Source organism: Chiloscyllium plagiosum, chromosome 4 (genome assembly GCF_004010195.1).
Source record: "Chiloscyllium plagiosum isolate BGI_BamShark_2017 chromosome 4, ASM401019v2, whole genome shotgun sequence".
Lineage (NCBI taxonomy): Eukaryota > Metazoa > Chordata > Chondrichthyes > Orectolobiformes > Hemiscylliidae > Chiloscyllium > Chiloscyllium plagiosum.
The window spans coordinates 17,684,457-17,698,872 of record NC_057713.1 but is presented as its reverse complement, the minus strand read 5'-3'; the positions used below and the strand labels follow the sequence as shown (position 1 = coordinate 17,698,872).

Below are 14,416 nucleotides of genomic sequence, written 5' to 3'. Positions count from 1 at the left end.
GGATCCGAGCAGAAAACGGCGGCGTCATCCATGTACAGGGAGGCCTTAACCTGCAGGCTCCCGCTGCCAGGAATAGTCACCCCTCTCAGGTTCGCATCCTTCCTGATGGACTCGGCAGATGGCTCTATGCAGCACACAAACAAGGCAGGAGAGAGGGGGCAGCCCTGCATGACTCCAGATCTGACTGGGAAGCTATCTGATTCCCACCCATTGATTGAGACTGCACTGACAATGTTGGTGTAGAGCAGTCTGATCCAATTAGCGATTCCCTCCCCGAAGCCCATTTTGGAGAGGACATCCCTCATATATGTATGCGATATCCTGTCAAAGGCTTTCTCCTGGTCCAGGCTGATCAGGCAGGTGTCCACTCCTCTGTCCTGCACGTAGGCGATCGTATCTCTGAGGAGTGCGAGACTCTCAGCGATCTTTCTGCCCAGTACAGCACAGGTTTGGTCAGGGTGAATCACCGATCCCAGAGCAGACCTGACCCGGTTGGCAATGACCTTTGACAAGATTTTGTAGTCTGTGTTTAACAGTGAGATTGGTCTCCAATTTCTAATTTCCTCCCTCTCCCCCTTCTGCTTGTAGATGAGGGTGATGATGCTTTTCCTCATGGATTCACTCATGGTACCTGCCCGAAGCATACTCCAGCAGGTCCCGGCCAATCAAGTCCCAAAGAGCAGAATAGATCTCGACCGGTAAGCCGTCGCTTCCGGGAGTTTTATTCTTTTCGAAGGACTCGAGGGCCTTGGTCAGCTCGTCCAGAGATAGAGGACAGGAGTGACTGGGAGGCCGCGCTGTTGGTCGGCTTCGCGTCATACAGACTGGCATAGAAGGATTTACTGATCTTCATGATGTCAGCCTGAGATGACGTTACCGAGCCATCTTCTTCCTTCAGGCTGCTGAGCACAGAGCTCTCTTTGTGCACCTTCTGGAAGAAGAAACGTGAGCATGTCTCGTCCTGCTCCATGGAGCGGACTCTGGACCGGAAGATTATTTTGGAGGCCTCCGAGGCAAAGAGCGAGGCTTGCTGGCCCTTGACCTCCTTGAGGTCCTCCGTGACATCGACCCCCAACGTCTGCAGCAGGAGCAGGTTCTGCGTACTTGCCTGGAGCTGGTACAGTTTTCCCCGCCTCTCTCTCGCCTCCTGAACACCTTTGAGGATGAAGAACCTCTTGATGTTCCCTTTTACTGTTTCCCACCAGTCCGCTGGGGACTCAAAGAGGGGCTTCACGGTTCTCCAACCTGCGTAGACCCTCTTGAGCTCCTCGATGTTTCCCAGGGTCAACAGCTTTGTGTTCAGCTTCCACGTTCCCTTTCCAGCCCACTGCTCGTCCTGTAGGTGACAGTCGGCCAGCAGGAGGCAGTGGTCAGAGAAGAACACCGGCTTGACATCGGTGGATCTGACCGAGAGCGTTCGGGACACAAACAGGTAATCTATCCTTGAGCGTCGTGCAGCTTGGCATCTTTGACCGTGTCCATCAGGGCTCTGGACGTGGCGTCCAGTTTACTGTCCCCCCCGCCGATCGTCCATCTGCATCGATGATACAGTTGAAGTCTCCGGCCAGAATGACCGGCCTGGACGTAGCCAGCAACAGTGGAAGCTGTTGCAGGACGGCCAACCGTTCCCTCTTACTCGCTGGGGCGTACATATTGATTAGTCTCACGGGAGCGTTTCTGTAGGTAACATCAGCAACGAGGAGGCGCCCGCCCACCACCTCCTTAACCTCGGAGATGATGAAGTTGCCTCCCCGTAACAGGATACCCAGGCCCAAGGAGTGGTTATCGTTGCCCCCCGACCACACTGACGGCCCATGGGCCCACAAGCTCGACCATCTCCTGTAACTGCTGAGGTGCGGTATCCCACACTCCTGCAGAAACAGGACATCGGCTTTCACGTTGGCCAGGAAGGCCAGTGTTGAAACACAGCGCGCAGCAGATTTTATGCTGCACACATTAATAGTTGCAATTTTTAACCCCATTTTGTTAACAAGTTGTAAGGTTGCCCATGTCCGATTGCCGCTGGTCCTGCCCCTCTGGGGTAGCTGTCTGCATCCCCGTGTAGAACACGAACTGCTGGACCCTCGCAGGGCTGAGGTAGCTGTCCAGCTCCTTACTCGGCCCATTTGCCCACTTCGGTGTCATCGGGCCGCGACCAGGGTCCACGCTGTCTGTTTATATATCTGACAGCGGGGCTGTCAGAGAGTCGCTGCTCCCAGTGACCTGGAGCTGTGTGGCGGTGGGGCCCTCCTGGCTTTCACCTGGTGGGGGGTGGTGGTTTCCCATTTCCTCAGGAGGTTCGTCCCTTGGTTGGCAGTTGCTGCTCTCCTTTCTCCTCGCAGCGCTCTGCCTCTTCTTTTGGTGACGACCCTCCTTACGCTCGTCCTCACCCTCCGAAGAGCTTTCCGTGTCTTCCCCATGCAGCTGCCTTTTCCCCTTTTTCTGGGAGGTCTTGGTGGCGGGTGGGTTTTCCTCCTCTTGTTTTGCACCACAGTCCATTCCTCTGCCTCCTTCTTTCCCTTCTCCATCTCCTCCTCCTCCGCCTCCCCTGTCGGAGCTTCGCTCGGCAGCTGTCCCTCTCCGGTAGCTGTCATCTGCTCTGCTCCGGCCTGTCCTTCCTTTTGCGTGCCCCCAGACACCATTCCTTTGCCGGTTTGCGGTGCCTTGCCTTTCTTTTGTGGCCCACCTCCGGCCATCTGCGCGTAGGTGGCGGCCCCTCGTCTTGGGCAGGCCCTGTACACGTGGCCCGCCTCCCCGCACAGATTGCAGTTCTTTTCCTCCTTGCATTCTTTGGTCGGGTGACCCTCCTTCTTGCAGTTCCGACAGATCGTGACCTTGCAGTCCGCCGCCATGTGGCCTGACCTCCCACAGGTTCGCTTTATAGCTGGTGAACAAGGCTCTGGGCAGTCAGGAGGTGAGTTACTCGCTGCAGTATTCCTAGCCTCTGACCTGTTCTTGGAGCCACTGTGTTAATGTGGTGAGTCCAGTTACATTTCTGGTCAATGGTAACCCCCAAGGTGTTGATAGTGGGGGAATCTAATGATAGTAACACCACTGAATGTAAAGGGAAGGTGGTTAGCTTGTCCCTTATTGATGATGTCATAACCTGGCATTGGTATGGTGCAAATGCCACTTGCTCCTTGTCAGCCTGGGTATTGTTGCAACTGAACCTGGACTGCTGCAGTATCTGAGGAGACACAAATGATGCTGAATATACTGTCGAACTTATAGTTTATATTCTTGCTTGGCAGTAGCTTTCTGAGCTGAAAATGCGTTGTTTATGCCCGAAACGTCGATTCTCCTGTTCCTTGGATGCTGCCTGACCTGCTGCGCTTTTCCAGCAACAAATTTTCAGCTCTGATCTCCAACATCGACAGTCCTCACTTTCTCCTAGTAGCTTTCTGAGCCTTTGCTTGAGTAGATTTTGGGTTGGGGTGAACATTTCATTGTGATTCAATCTAGTGGGTGACTCTGCTGTTCTGTGCAGGTTCTTTCAACATATGGATGAGCTGAGTATTGCAATGTCTTCCAGCCCTTTGTGGCCAGGAGATCTATGATGGCGGAGACCGTGAAGGGTTGCAGCATTTTAAAGTGCCATTTCTCAGTCCACATCCAAAGGTGCTTCAAGCTGGAGGAATATGAATGGTCTACTTTTCATTCCAGACAAACCAAAAGAGAGAGAGAGAGAGAGACTAGAAACTGTTGAGGTATGAAGGCCACTAAAAGCCAGCTCATAGCTGTGGAATAAAAATCAAAACCTGACTGCAATGTTCATGATTTGGAGATGCCGGTGTTGGACTGGGGTGGACAAAGTTAAAAATCACACAGCACCAGGTTATACTCCAACAGGTTTAACTGGAAGCATTGGCTTACGGAGCAACGCTCCTTCATCAGGTAGTTGTGAAGTTTAGTGAAGTAAGGCTGGAATTTGAATGACAGGAAGCAATGAAAATCCTTAAATTATGAGAAACAAATTGCAAAAGCTGCTGTTGTATTCACATGATACGGAAGGTTGAGTGGTTTAAACACAGAAACATAGAAAATAGATGCAAGATGAGGTTATTTGGCCCTTCGAGCCTGCACAGCCATGCAATCTGATCATGCAATGTCAGTATCCCATTCCACTTTCTCTCCATACCCCTTGATTCCTTTAGCCACAAAGGCCATGTCTGGCTCACTCTTGAATATATCTAACAAATTGGCCCCAACAGCTTTCTGCGATCAAGAATTCCACAAGTTCACAACTCTGAGTGAAGAAAATTCTTCCTCATCTCAGTCCTGAATGGCTTATCCTTATTCTTCGACTGGACCCTTAGTTCTGGAAATCCCCAACATCAGGAACGTTCTTCCTGCATCTAACCTGTCTAGGACTTTATATGGTTCTATGAAAACCCCCCAATTCTTCTAAATTCTAATGAGTACAAGCCCAGTCAATCCAGTCTATCTTCATAGTCAGTCCTGCCATTCTGGGAGTCAGTCTGGCAAACCTTCACTGGACTCCCTCAGTAGTAAAAATGTCCTTCCTCAGACTGGGTGATGTAACTGAAATGTTTAAAACTATAAAGAGATACAAACAGCCATTCGGCATGACAGAAGTTGAAGATTGCTGAGAAAAGATACATTTTGTTGAAACGATTCATCCCGCACTCTCAGAATCCCCAACTGCAGGCCATTCAGTCCATCAAGTCCATGCCAACCCTCCAAAGAGCACCCCACCCATCCCTGTAACCCTGGATTTCCTATGGCTTATCCATCTAACGTGCATATCCCTGGACACGATGGGCAATTTTGCATGGCCAATCGACCTAACCTGCATACCTTTGGACTGGACTCATCAGGACAATTTGCAAGAATTCCAACTTGAGGGGAAGTCAATATTGATACTGTATGAGAGGAGAGTGCTGATCTCTTGGCAAGGCTCCCTCAGTCCATTTTTCCAAAGAGATCCCTTGGCCAGATCCGTAGGGGGGGGACCCCAAGACTCCAAAAGGATGCTCTTGCTATCCAAGAGAAATGGACTGAGAGCAGATCAGCTCTTATCGACTGTAACCTCCACATTCAGAGTTCCACAGTGTGGGGATTTCAGCATCTCACTTCAGCTTTAGAAGATGGTGATTGAAATTACTATGGATGGGAACACGCACGTGTGTAATAAAGCTCACCTCAAGAAAAACGAAAGGTGACAGGTTCAGGTTCAGGATTCATGACATCCAGTATTGTCACCACAGTAGAGACACTCTGCTCCAGTGACCAATCGGGGCCAGGGAGAGCGCTTGTGAGATTGCAAGAAATTGTTTATGCAGGAATCATGTTTGATGTCAGATTCAAATACTCTGACATGGAGTAGATTCAGAGAAGGTGCTTCTCCAAGTGGGGAAATCCAGAACAAGGGACAAACAAAACCTCCCAGTTATCCACTTTGGTGGCAAGAACAGGAAGGCAGACTGCTACCTAAATGGAATCAAGTTAGGTAAAGGGGAAGTACAATGAGATCTGGGTGTTCTTGTGCATCAGTCAATGAAAGCAAGCATGCAGGTACAGCAGGCAGTGAAGAAAGCTAATGGTTTGCTGGCCTTCATAACAAGAGGAATTGAGTATAGGAGCAAAGAAGCCCTTCTGCAGCTGTACAGGGCCCTGGTGAGACTGCACCTGGAGTATTGTGTGCAGTTTTGGTTTCCAAATTTGAGGAAAGACATTCTGGCTATTGAGGGAGTGCAGCAAAGGTTCATGAGGTCAATTTCCGGAATGGCGGGACTATCATATGTTGAAAGATTGGAGCGACTGGGCTTGTATACACTTGAGTTTAGAAGGCTGAGAGGGGATCTGATTGAGTCGTATAAGATTATTAAAGGATTGGACACTCTGGAGGCAGGAAGCATGTTTCTGTTGATGGGTGAGTCCCGAACCAGAGGACACAGTTTAAAAGTAAGGGGTTGGCCAATTAGAACAGAGTTGAGGAGAAACTTCCTCACCCAGAGTGGTGATTTATGGAATGCTCTGCCCCAAAAGGCAATGGAGGCCAAGTCTCTGGATACTTTCAAGAAAGAGATGGATAAAGCTCTTCAAGATAGCAGAATCAAGGGTTATGGGGATAAGGCAGGAACAGGATACTGATTGTGGAAGATCAGCCATGATCATAATGAATGGTGGTGCTGGCTTGCAGGGCCAAATGGCCTACTCCTGCACCTATTGTCTACTGAAGCTAGACCAAGGACACGAACAGTGGAAATTTCAAAACATCTCTCCTCTGGCGCTGAGGCACTGGTTTAATTGTATTTTTGTGACAGCTTTAAAGATGTTTTTTGAGGTAGACGTTATGGATTAACAGAAATATATGGAGCAGAAGTAAACAAATAATCAAGCACTGACTGGATGGTCTACTCCTCTTCCTATTTCCTGAATGATAAGGCTTTAGGGTGTCAGGTCCAACTCAAATGAGGGTCCAATACCTGTTCCTGATCGCTGCAACAACTTTACAGAAATGTCATGGAGACAGAAAGTCAGACAGCATAGAAACAGGCTCTTCCGCCCAGTTCATCCATGCCGACCAGTTTCCTCAAACTAGTCTCATTTTCCTGCGTTTGGCCCATATTCCTCTAAATGCTTGAGGAATGCTGTTTCTACACAGTTCCTGTGAAAGTTATGATTGAACGTTGAGGGAATTCCCTTGAAGTTACACTCCAAAGAGTACATTCTCCTCTGATTCCTGAGTTTTGAAGGTATAAGGTAACATTTCACACTTTATAATCAAATTTCCTGTTTTTCAGTGAAATTAGTGAAATGTAGCAAACAAACCTCGAAATCCGCCTTTGTCAATTCTGGAGGGAATGCAAATTATCTCTTTCTTAGCTACTAATTTAGGTGCCGATTTATTCAACTTCAATTTTTACCACGCACAGAAGCAGTTGGAAAACATAGGGTCAATTTACATGGTGGGAATAATCACTTGTATTTATAAAAGACAGGCTGGTATTACATTCAGGCCCATGGTAATTTTAATAAAGCACTGCATTATGCATCTGCCTTTCACAGGCAAGTAAGAAGCAACATGAATAGACTCAGTTAAACAAGGAACAATCAACTGGGAATGCAGGCGATGTATAGTTTAATTACAGATCTGAACTGTAACAATGCCAAAAAAATGATCTCCTCAGAATTCCAGCCGTGAACAGTCCTTTTTGTTAACATTCCTGGCTTTGTGCAGCTGAGTTTGCTGTTTTACATCATGATCGACAGAGAAATGGAAACATGGACATGAGGTTTTAACTCCAAGTTTGTTCTGGGTGAGTGTGCGGTGGTGAGAGTTGAAAACTGAACTTGGGCTGTATTTCACAGGGACGTGGAGATTTCTCACCACCCCCGAGAGGTCATTCGGAAGCCAACTGGCACACGAGAAAAGCCTTCCCTGTAGCGATAACACTTTGTGGTTGGTGCTAATGGGATGTTTGCCCCTCGATGCAGGAGCTCGCAGCCTCAGCAGTGCTCGGAGCTTGGTAGTGGGCATTGCCAGTACTGCAGGTAGGTCAACAAGGAAGGCAGCCATGGATCCAGTGACCAAGTGGATTTGGGGATATTGGCAATGAGAGCTTAGGAGAAAGTGAGGACTGCAGATGCTGGAGATCAGAGCTGAAAATGTGTTGCTGAAAAAGCGCAGCAGGTCAGGCAGCATCCAAGGAGTAGGAGAATCGACGTTTCGGGCATGAGCCCGAAGAAGGGCTCATGCCCGAAACGTCAATTCTCCTGCTCCTTGGATGCTGCCTGACCTGCTGCGCTTTTCCAGCAACACATTTTCAGCAATGAGAGCTTATCCAAACTAAGGAAGGGGTAGGCAAGCTGTTGGGATGGTGTGCTTGGATAGGAACTGAGTAGGAAAGGAGGGGATTGGATCTATTCCAGGAAAGGGGTGATGCCAATATGTATCCTATCCAAAGACATTAACCCACTTTCTTTCTGCTATTTCACACTTTATTTAAAAAAAAAGTTCACCCAGTCCTGTTGGGAAGGTATTATGGTGCAGGCAATGACCCCTTCAGAAAGGGGTGCCATTCTGTTCATTGCAGTACTCAACCAACCTCCATATTAAGGAGAGGAAATGGTGGCTGGGTTAGCTGGTCATGATCTGCACACCCATCCTATTTTATCAACAATCCTCCCACCAAACATATCAGCAATGGGGAGCGGGAGAGGCCTGAGGCATTTTAATCTCTCAATCTTATTGAAATGCTGCCAACTGACTTGCTACTCAGGCAGCCATCTTGACAACAGGCAAGTGCTGGGACTGGGATTACAGACCAAACTGAGAAAGTAGGGGAGAAAGAGCTTTACGATTGGTGGGAGAGCATTCCTCGAAAAGAGCTGCAGAGGAGATTTCTCCTAACACAATAGGAAAAGCCGAAAAATTAAAAAAAACAACTTACCCTGTTTGAATTTCCTCCAGCCTCGTTCCTCTGAGCTGGGAACACAAAATTGATGTTTCCCACTCCGGCTGCCAAGTTAAAACTGCATTTGGATTCCAGCAAAAGCATCAGGAATCAATATGCGGATATTATAGAGTGAGGACCCCTCCTGTTTTCAGTGTGATTTCAAAACCATTTCCAGGTGGCTCCTGGGCAGATAACAACCTCAGCAATTTTCACTGCCCGAGTTTCCACTGGGTAGACTGGGTTAGAGTTTTCCCTTGACTTCTTTTAATGCCGTTATTGTTAACTTGCAGCTAATTTTCACACAGACCAAACAACAGTTCATTTTTTTTCAAAATTGTAAAATCACAGCAACGTAATATCCATTATTGATCAGGTCTGTTTGGTGATAAAATTCAAAGGGGTTCACATAAGTGCCTATCATTTTACTTGCATTTGGAATCAAGTGTGGGGGGAATCCAAAAAGTAGCAGCTGAACCGTGCAAGTAAGAAAATTGCCATTTTTAAAGAGCAAAATGAAGATTTAAATAAAGATTTACATTCTTCAGAGCTCATGATATATCCTTGCTAAAAGCAAATTCACAGATCACTGAACTGTGTTATAACACACTCCTACTGAAGCTTGATTTTCTTTCTCATATAAACTATTCAAATGCAGTGGAACTGGGATACTTTTTTAATAGAAAATGTCAGACGCTCCTTGAAGATGAATTTACCTCTCCGTGCTCTAGCGGGACGAGTCTGGAATAGTAAGATGTGCAGATCACTTCATCATCCCTCTTGTAGGTTGGTGGTCCGATCCGAGGTGCGATGTTGTAACGGGTCAGGCACTCGGTATCACTTGTGGCGTAGTACTGCCAGGGTGTGAACTCCACACCATCAATGGAGCGTTCCAACACCCAGTTCCCAGGCCGAGGAGAGTTTGCTGCCTTAATGATGACATAGGCTACTTGAAATACCTGAAGAAAACAAGGCGACAGAGCTGGACATTAAACACACCAAGGCTCTCATTTATAAATGCCTGCAAAACACCTGGTTGCCCAGTAATTTTGTTTTAAAAATGCAAAAATATTTGAAAAGTTGCATTATTTGGAAAATGCGCAGCTTTATCATTTGTTGGCCGCATCTGCAATGGCAGAAGTTATTTATCCAACAATTTTAACATTAAAAAGCAGCCACAAAGTGAACATGATGGAATCAAGAAGAGATATCAATCCGTAATTAAGGTAAAGAACGATCAGACAAGGAAACTCATTCCCCCATTTTATAAAACTCTTAAACAGTACGTAAATGATTGACAGTTTAAGGAACTCAAGCTGACAACACAGGATCCTTGGATTTTAATAATAAATGCACAGTGGTGTAGCTTTATTCTAGAAATTAAACAGACCTGCATTTTGCTAATGTTGTGCTCACTTTTATATTGAAATGTTCTGTTTTCTATTCTTTCTTATTTTTATTTCACTGATTGGCTATAACTCGGATATGAATTATAAGACCCTGCTAACAATATCATCATTGACCAGAAACGGAATTGGACTATTAATATATGGATTACAAGAGCAGGTCACAGACTGGTTCGATGTAACAAACAGTAGTAGCCTTTCTCATTAGAGAAAGAGGGAGCTGGTGATGAGTATAACCTGATGACCACCACACCTCACACAAGGTTGAGAAGGTGGGATCTTCATGATAACCTCACTGTTGGCAATGCTTTATTTTCCAAACCAGCCATCCATCCAAACATGTGCAGGTCAGGTGAATTGGCCATGATAAACTGCCCATAGTGTTAGGTGCATTAGTCAGGGGTAAACTTAGGGTAGGGGAATGGGTCTGGGTGGGTTATTCTTTGGAGGTTCGGTGTGGACTTGTTGGCTGAAGGGCCTGTTTTCATAATGTTGGGAATATAAACTAATCTAATCTAATCCAACTGAGATAAGCAACTCTTTAACTCAGCTCCTGACTCCCGCAAAGCCTGCCCACCATCTACAAAGCACAAGTCAGCAGTGTGATGGAATATTCTCAACTTGCTGCGTGAGTGCAGCTCCAATAACACTCAACAAACTCAGCATCATCTAGGATAAAGTAGCCTGCGTGGTTTTTACCACATCTACCACCTTCATTGTTCAATCCCTTCACAAAGAATTCAGGGTGCCATAACACCATCAACAAAACACATTGCGGCAGCTCATGAAGGTTCCTCTGATAGCATTTTTCAAACCCATGACCTGTACCACTAAGAGGAATAGGGGCAGCAGACACATAGGAATACCTGCACCTGCAAGTTCCCCTCCACTCACCACCCTGACTTGAAAACATATCACTGACTCTTCAGTGTTGCTGAGTCAAAATCCCAAAACCCCTTTCGTAACAGCACTGTGGGTGTACCAACAGCACATGGACTGCTGCAGTTCAAGAGGGTGGCTCACCATTACCTTCTCGAGGGCAATTAAAGGTGGTTAACAAATGTTGGCAGAGTCCCTGGTGCCCATATCCCACAGGCAGGAAAAGATTACTTGTTTATTGTTTCGTCATCACAATTTTGTATCTTTCACCCTGGAACTTTTTCAATGAGCTAGGTTTCTACCAATCTAAATGCACATTCACATCATACTGGGCAGTACTGTGAAATAACTATTACACATGAGATGCATATGGCATAGGGTACACTAACGCTGAACTAATGCTTGATTGAAATTAGCTCCTGCCTTTCTGTTAGTGCAGACTGTATACTCATGACTGCGTCGCTAAATACCACACTAATGCCACTTACAAGTTTGCTGATGACACCACCATAGTCGGTTAAATCTCAGATGGCGACAAAACAGACTACAGACGGGAGGTGGAAGACCTGGAATAATGCTGCACTGAGAACAACCTAGCTCTCAATGCCAGCAAAACCAAGGAACTCATTATTGACTTTTGGTGGGATGTTACTCATGCTCCCCTACACATTAACAGCACAGAGGTGGAACGAGTGGAGAGTGTCAAGCGCCTGGGAGTGGTCATCAACAATAAGCTTTCTTGGACTCTTCATGTGGATGCACTGGTTTATAAAGGCCCAACAACCTCTTTTCTTCTTCAGGGAGCTGAGAAAATTTGGCATGACGATGAATACCCTTGCCAACTTTTATTGATGCACCATCGAGAGCATTCTGTCGGATGTATCACTACCTGGTATGGTACATTCAAGATCAGAGACGGTTACAGAGAGTGGTGAACTCGGCCCGGACAATCACAAAGGCCAACCTCCCGTCTATAGAATCCATCTACCAGGCCCGCTGTCAAGGAAAGGCCGCCTGCATTCTCAAAGATCCATCCTACCCTGGCAATGTTTTTCTACAACCTCCACCATCGAGGAGAAGGTACAGAAGCCTGAACACACGCACCTGTCGGTTTCGAAACAGTTTCCAACCTACTGTTGTTAGAATACTGAATGGACTCACAAACTCTTAACATTCACCTGTACCTGTGTTTTTGTTTTTGCCGCTGTTTACCTATTACTTACTATCTATGCTACTTAACTCTGTGATCTGCCTGTATTGCTCACAAGACAAAGCTTTTCACTGGGTCTCAGTGCACGTTTACAGGAGGGAAATCTCCTGTAAATACAAGAAAAAAATGACAATAGGTGAATACAGTAATGCGACATCTGCAAAATGTGTGATGATGATATTTAATGATTTAATAGTCATGTCAGTGACACATTGATCAGGAAGCTCAACTAGAAACTGACAAAATGCCTGTTTTTACCACACTGTAAACAAAAGAATTTTAATGGAGTTTAGACTCAAGATGCATTTCTGAGGAAATTAAAGTTAATGAGGCCTCCGCACACAATAAAATATGGTGATGGTGGAAAAGACAGCAGGATTCTGATAGAGGTGGAGATGGAAAGTATATGAAGAATGCATCCAGGGAAGGAAATGCTGTTTGAAAGGCTAACCAAAATAATGGTAGCACTCAGAGTTGTATTGATATCTTACTGTTATCAATGAGTTACCAGTCTTCAAACAGAGATTAGCAACACAGTGGGCTCTTACACTTGAAATTCTTCAGACACTTCACCCTAATTATGTTGAACATTAGCAAGTGTCATGCGCAGGCTTGACTGTCAATAATGTGGTCAAGGATCTCAAACTGCATGCAAGAAATGATGGACAATTACATTTATTATCAGATTAATGGCCAAGAGAAGGAAGAGCCACTATTATCATCATTGTTGTGGTTCTGTTCGCCGAGCTGGGAATTTGTGTTGCAGACGTTTCGTCCCCTGTCTAGGTGACATCCTCAGTGCTGGGGAGCCTCCTGTGAAGCGCTTCTGTGATGTTTCCTCTGGCAGGTACAAATCACTATGAAATCCATTATAAAAGGAAACATCACAGAAGCGGCACGGTGGCACAGTGGTTAGCACTGCTGCCTCACAGCGCCAGAGACCCGGGTTCAATTCCCGCCTCAGGCGACTGACTGTGTGGAGTTTGCACATTCTCCCCGTGTCTGCGTGGGTTTGCTCCGGGTGCTCCGGTTTCCTCCCACAGTCACAAAGATGTGCAGGGCCAGGTGAATTGGCCATACTAAATTGCCCGTAGTGTTAGGTAAGGGGTAAATGTAGGGGTATGGGTGGGTTTCGCTTCAGCGGGTCGGTGTGGACTTGTTGGGCCGAAGGGCCTGTTTCCACACTGTAATGTAATCTAATCTAATCTAAAAAAAAACTCAGAAAAGTCTTCTTATGTGAGCGCATTTCAGATACAGTAGCCTCAGACAATTGGTGCTGGGTCCACTGCTTTTTGTCACTCATGTAAATGATTTGGATGTGAACATAGGAGATATAGTTAGTAAGTTTGCAGATGACACCAAAATTGGAAAGTGAAGAAGGTTACCTCAGAGTACAACGGGATCTTGATCAGGCCGGATCGGGATTGGGCCGAGGAGTGGCAGATGGAATTTAATTTAGACAAATGTGAGGTGTTGCATTTTAGGAAGGCAGCTCAGGACAGGACTTATACACTTAATGGTAAGGTCCTGGGGAATGTTGCTGAACAAAGAGACCTTGGAGCACAGGTTCATATTTCCTTGGAAATGGAGTCGTTGGTAGATAGGATAGTGAAGAAGGCGTTTGGTATGCTTCCCTTTATTGGTTAGTACAGGAATACAGGAGTTGGGAGGACATGTTGCAACTGTACAGGACATTGGTTAGGTCACTTTTTGAATACTGCTACTGCTATAGGAACAACGTTGTGAAACTTGAAATGGTTCAAAAAAGATTCACAAGGATGTTGCCAGGGTTGGAGGATTTGAGCTATAGGGAATGGCTGAATAGACTGGGGTTATTTTCCCTGGAGCGTCAGAGGCTGAGGGGTGACCTCATAGAAGTTTATAAAATCATGAGGAGTATGGATAGGGTAAATGGACAAGGTCTTTTCCCTGGGGTGGGGGTGTCCAAAACTAGAGGGCATACGTTTAAGATGATAGGGGAAAGATTTAAAAAGGACATAAGGGGGAACTTTTTCACGCAAAGGGTGGTGTGCGTATGGAATGAGCTGCCAGAGGAAGTGCTAAAGACTGGCACAATCACAACATTTAAAAGGATAGGAAGGGTTTAAAGGGATATGGGCCAAATGTTGGTACTTATGAGTGGATTCATTTCGGACATGTGGTCAGCATGGATGAGTTGGACCGAAGGGTCTGTTTCCGTACTGTAAATGCTGGTACAATTGCAACATTTAAGAGGCATTGGGATGGGTATATGAATAGGAAGGGTTTGGAGGGATATGGACCGGGTGCTGGCAGGTGGGACTAGATTGGGTTGGGATATCTGGTCGGCATGGATGGGTTGGACTGAAGGGTCTGTTTCCATGCTGTACATCTCTATGACTATGACTCTGTGACTCTAACGGTGTGCAATTTGCTAATGTGCTGTTCAAGAAGTTTGCATGCAAATGTGATTCTGTTCAGGTCACATGTTCACCCCACCACCCTTAAACAAATAGAGAAGC

General features: G+C 46.2%; 1 protein-coding gene across 1 annotated transcript in view; it reads right to left on the bottom strand.

Moving 5' to 3' along the window:
- Window positions 1-14,416, bottom strand: part of lama1 (laminin, alpha 1) — a 290,652-nt gene that overhangs the window by 181,353 nt on the left and 94,883 nt on the right. The window contains exon 4 of the mRNA XM_043687534.1: window positions 9,137-9,379. Within this exon, the coding sequence (XP_043543469.1) occupies window positions 9,137-9,379 (243 nt within the window). The remainder of the gene's footprint in view (window positions 1-9,136; window positions 9,380-14,416) is intronic.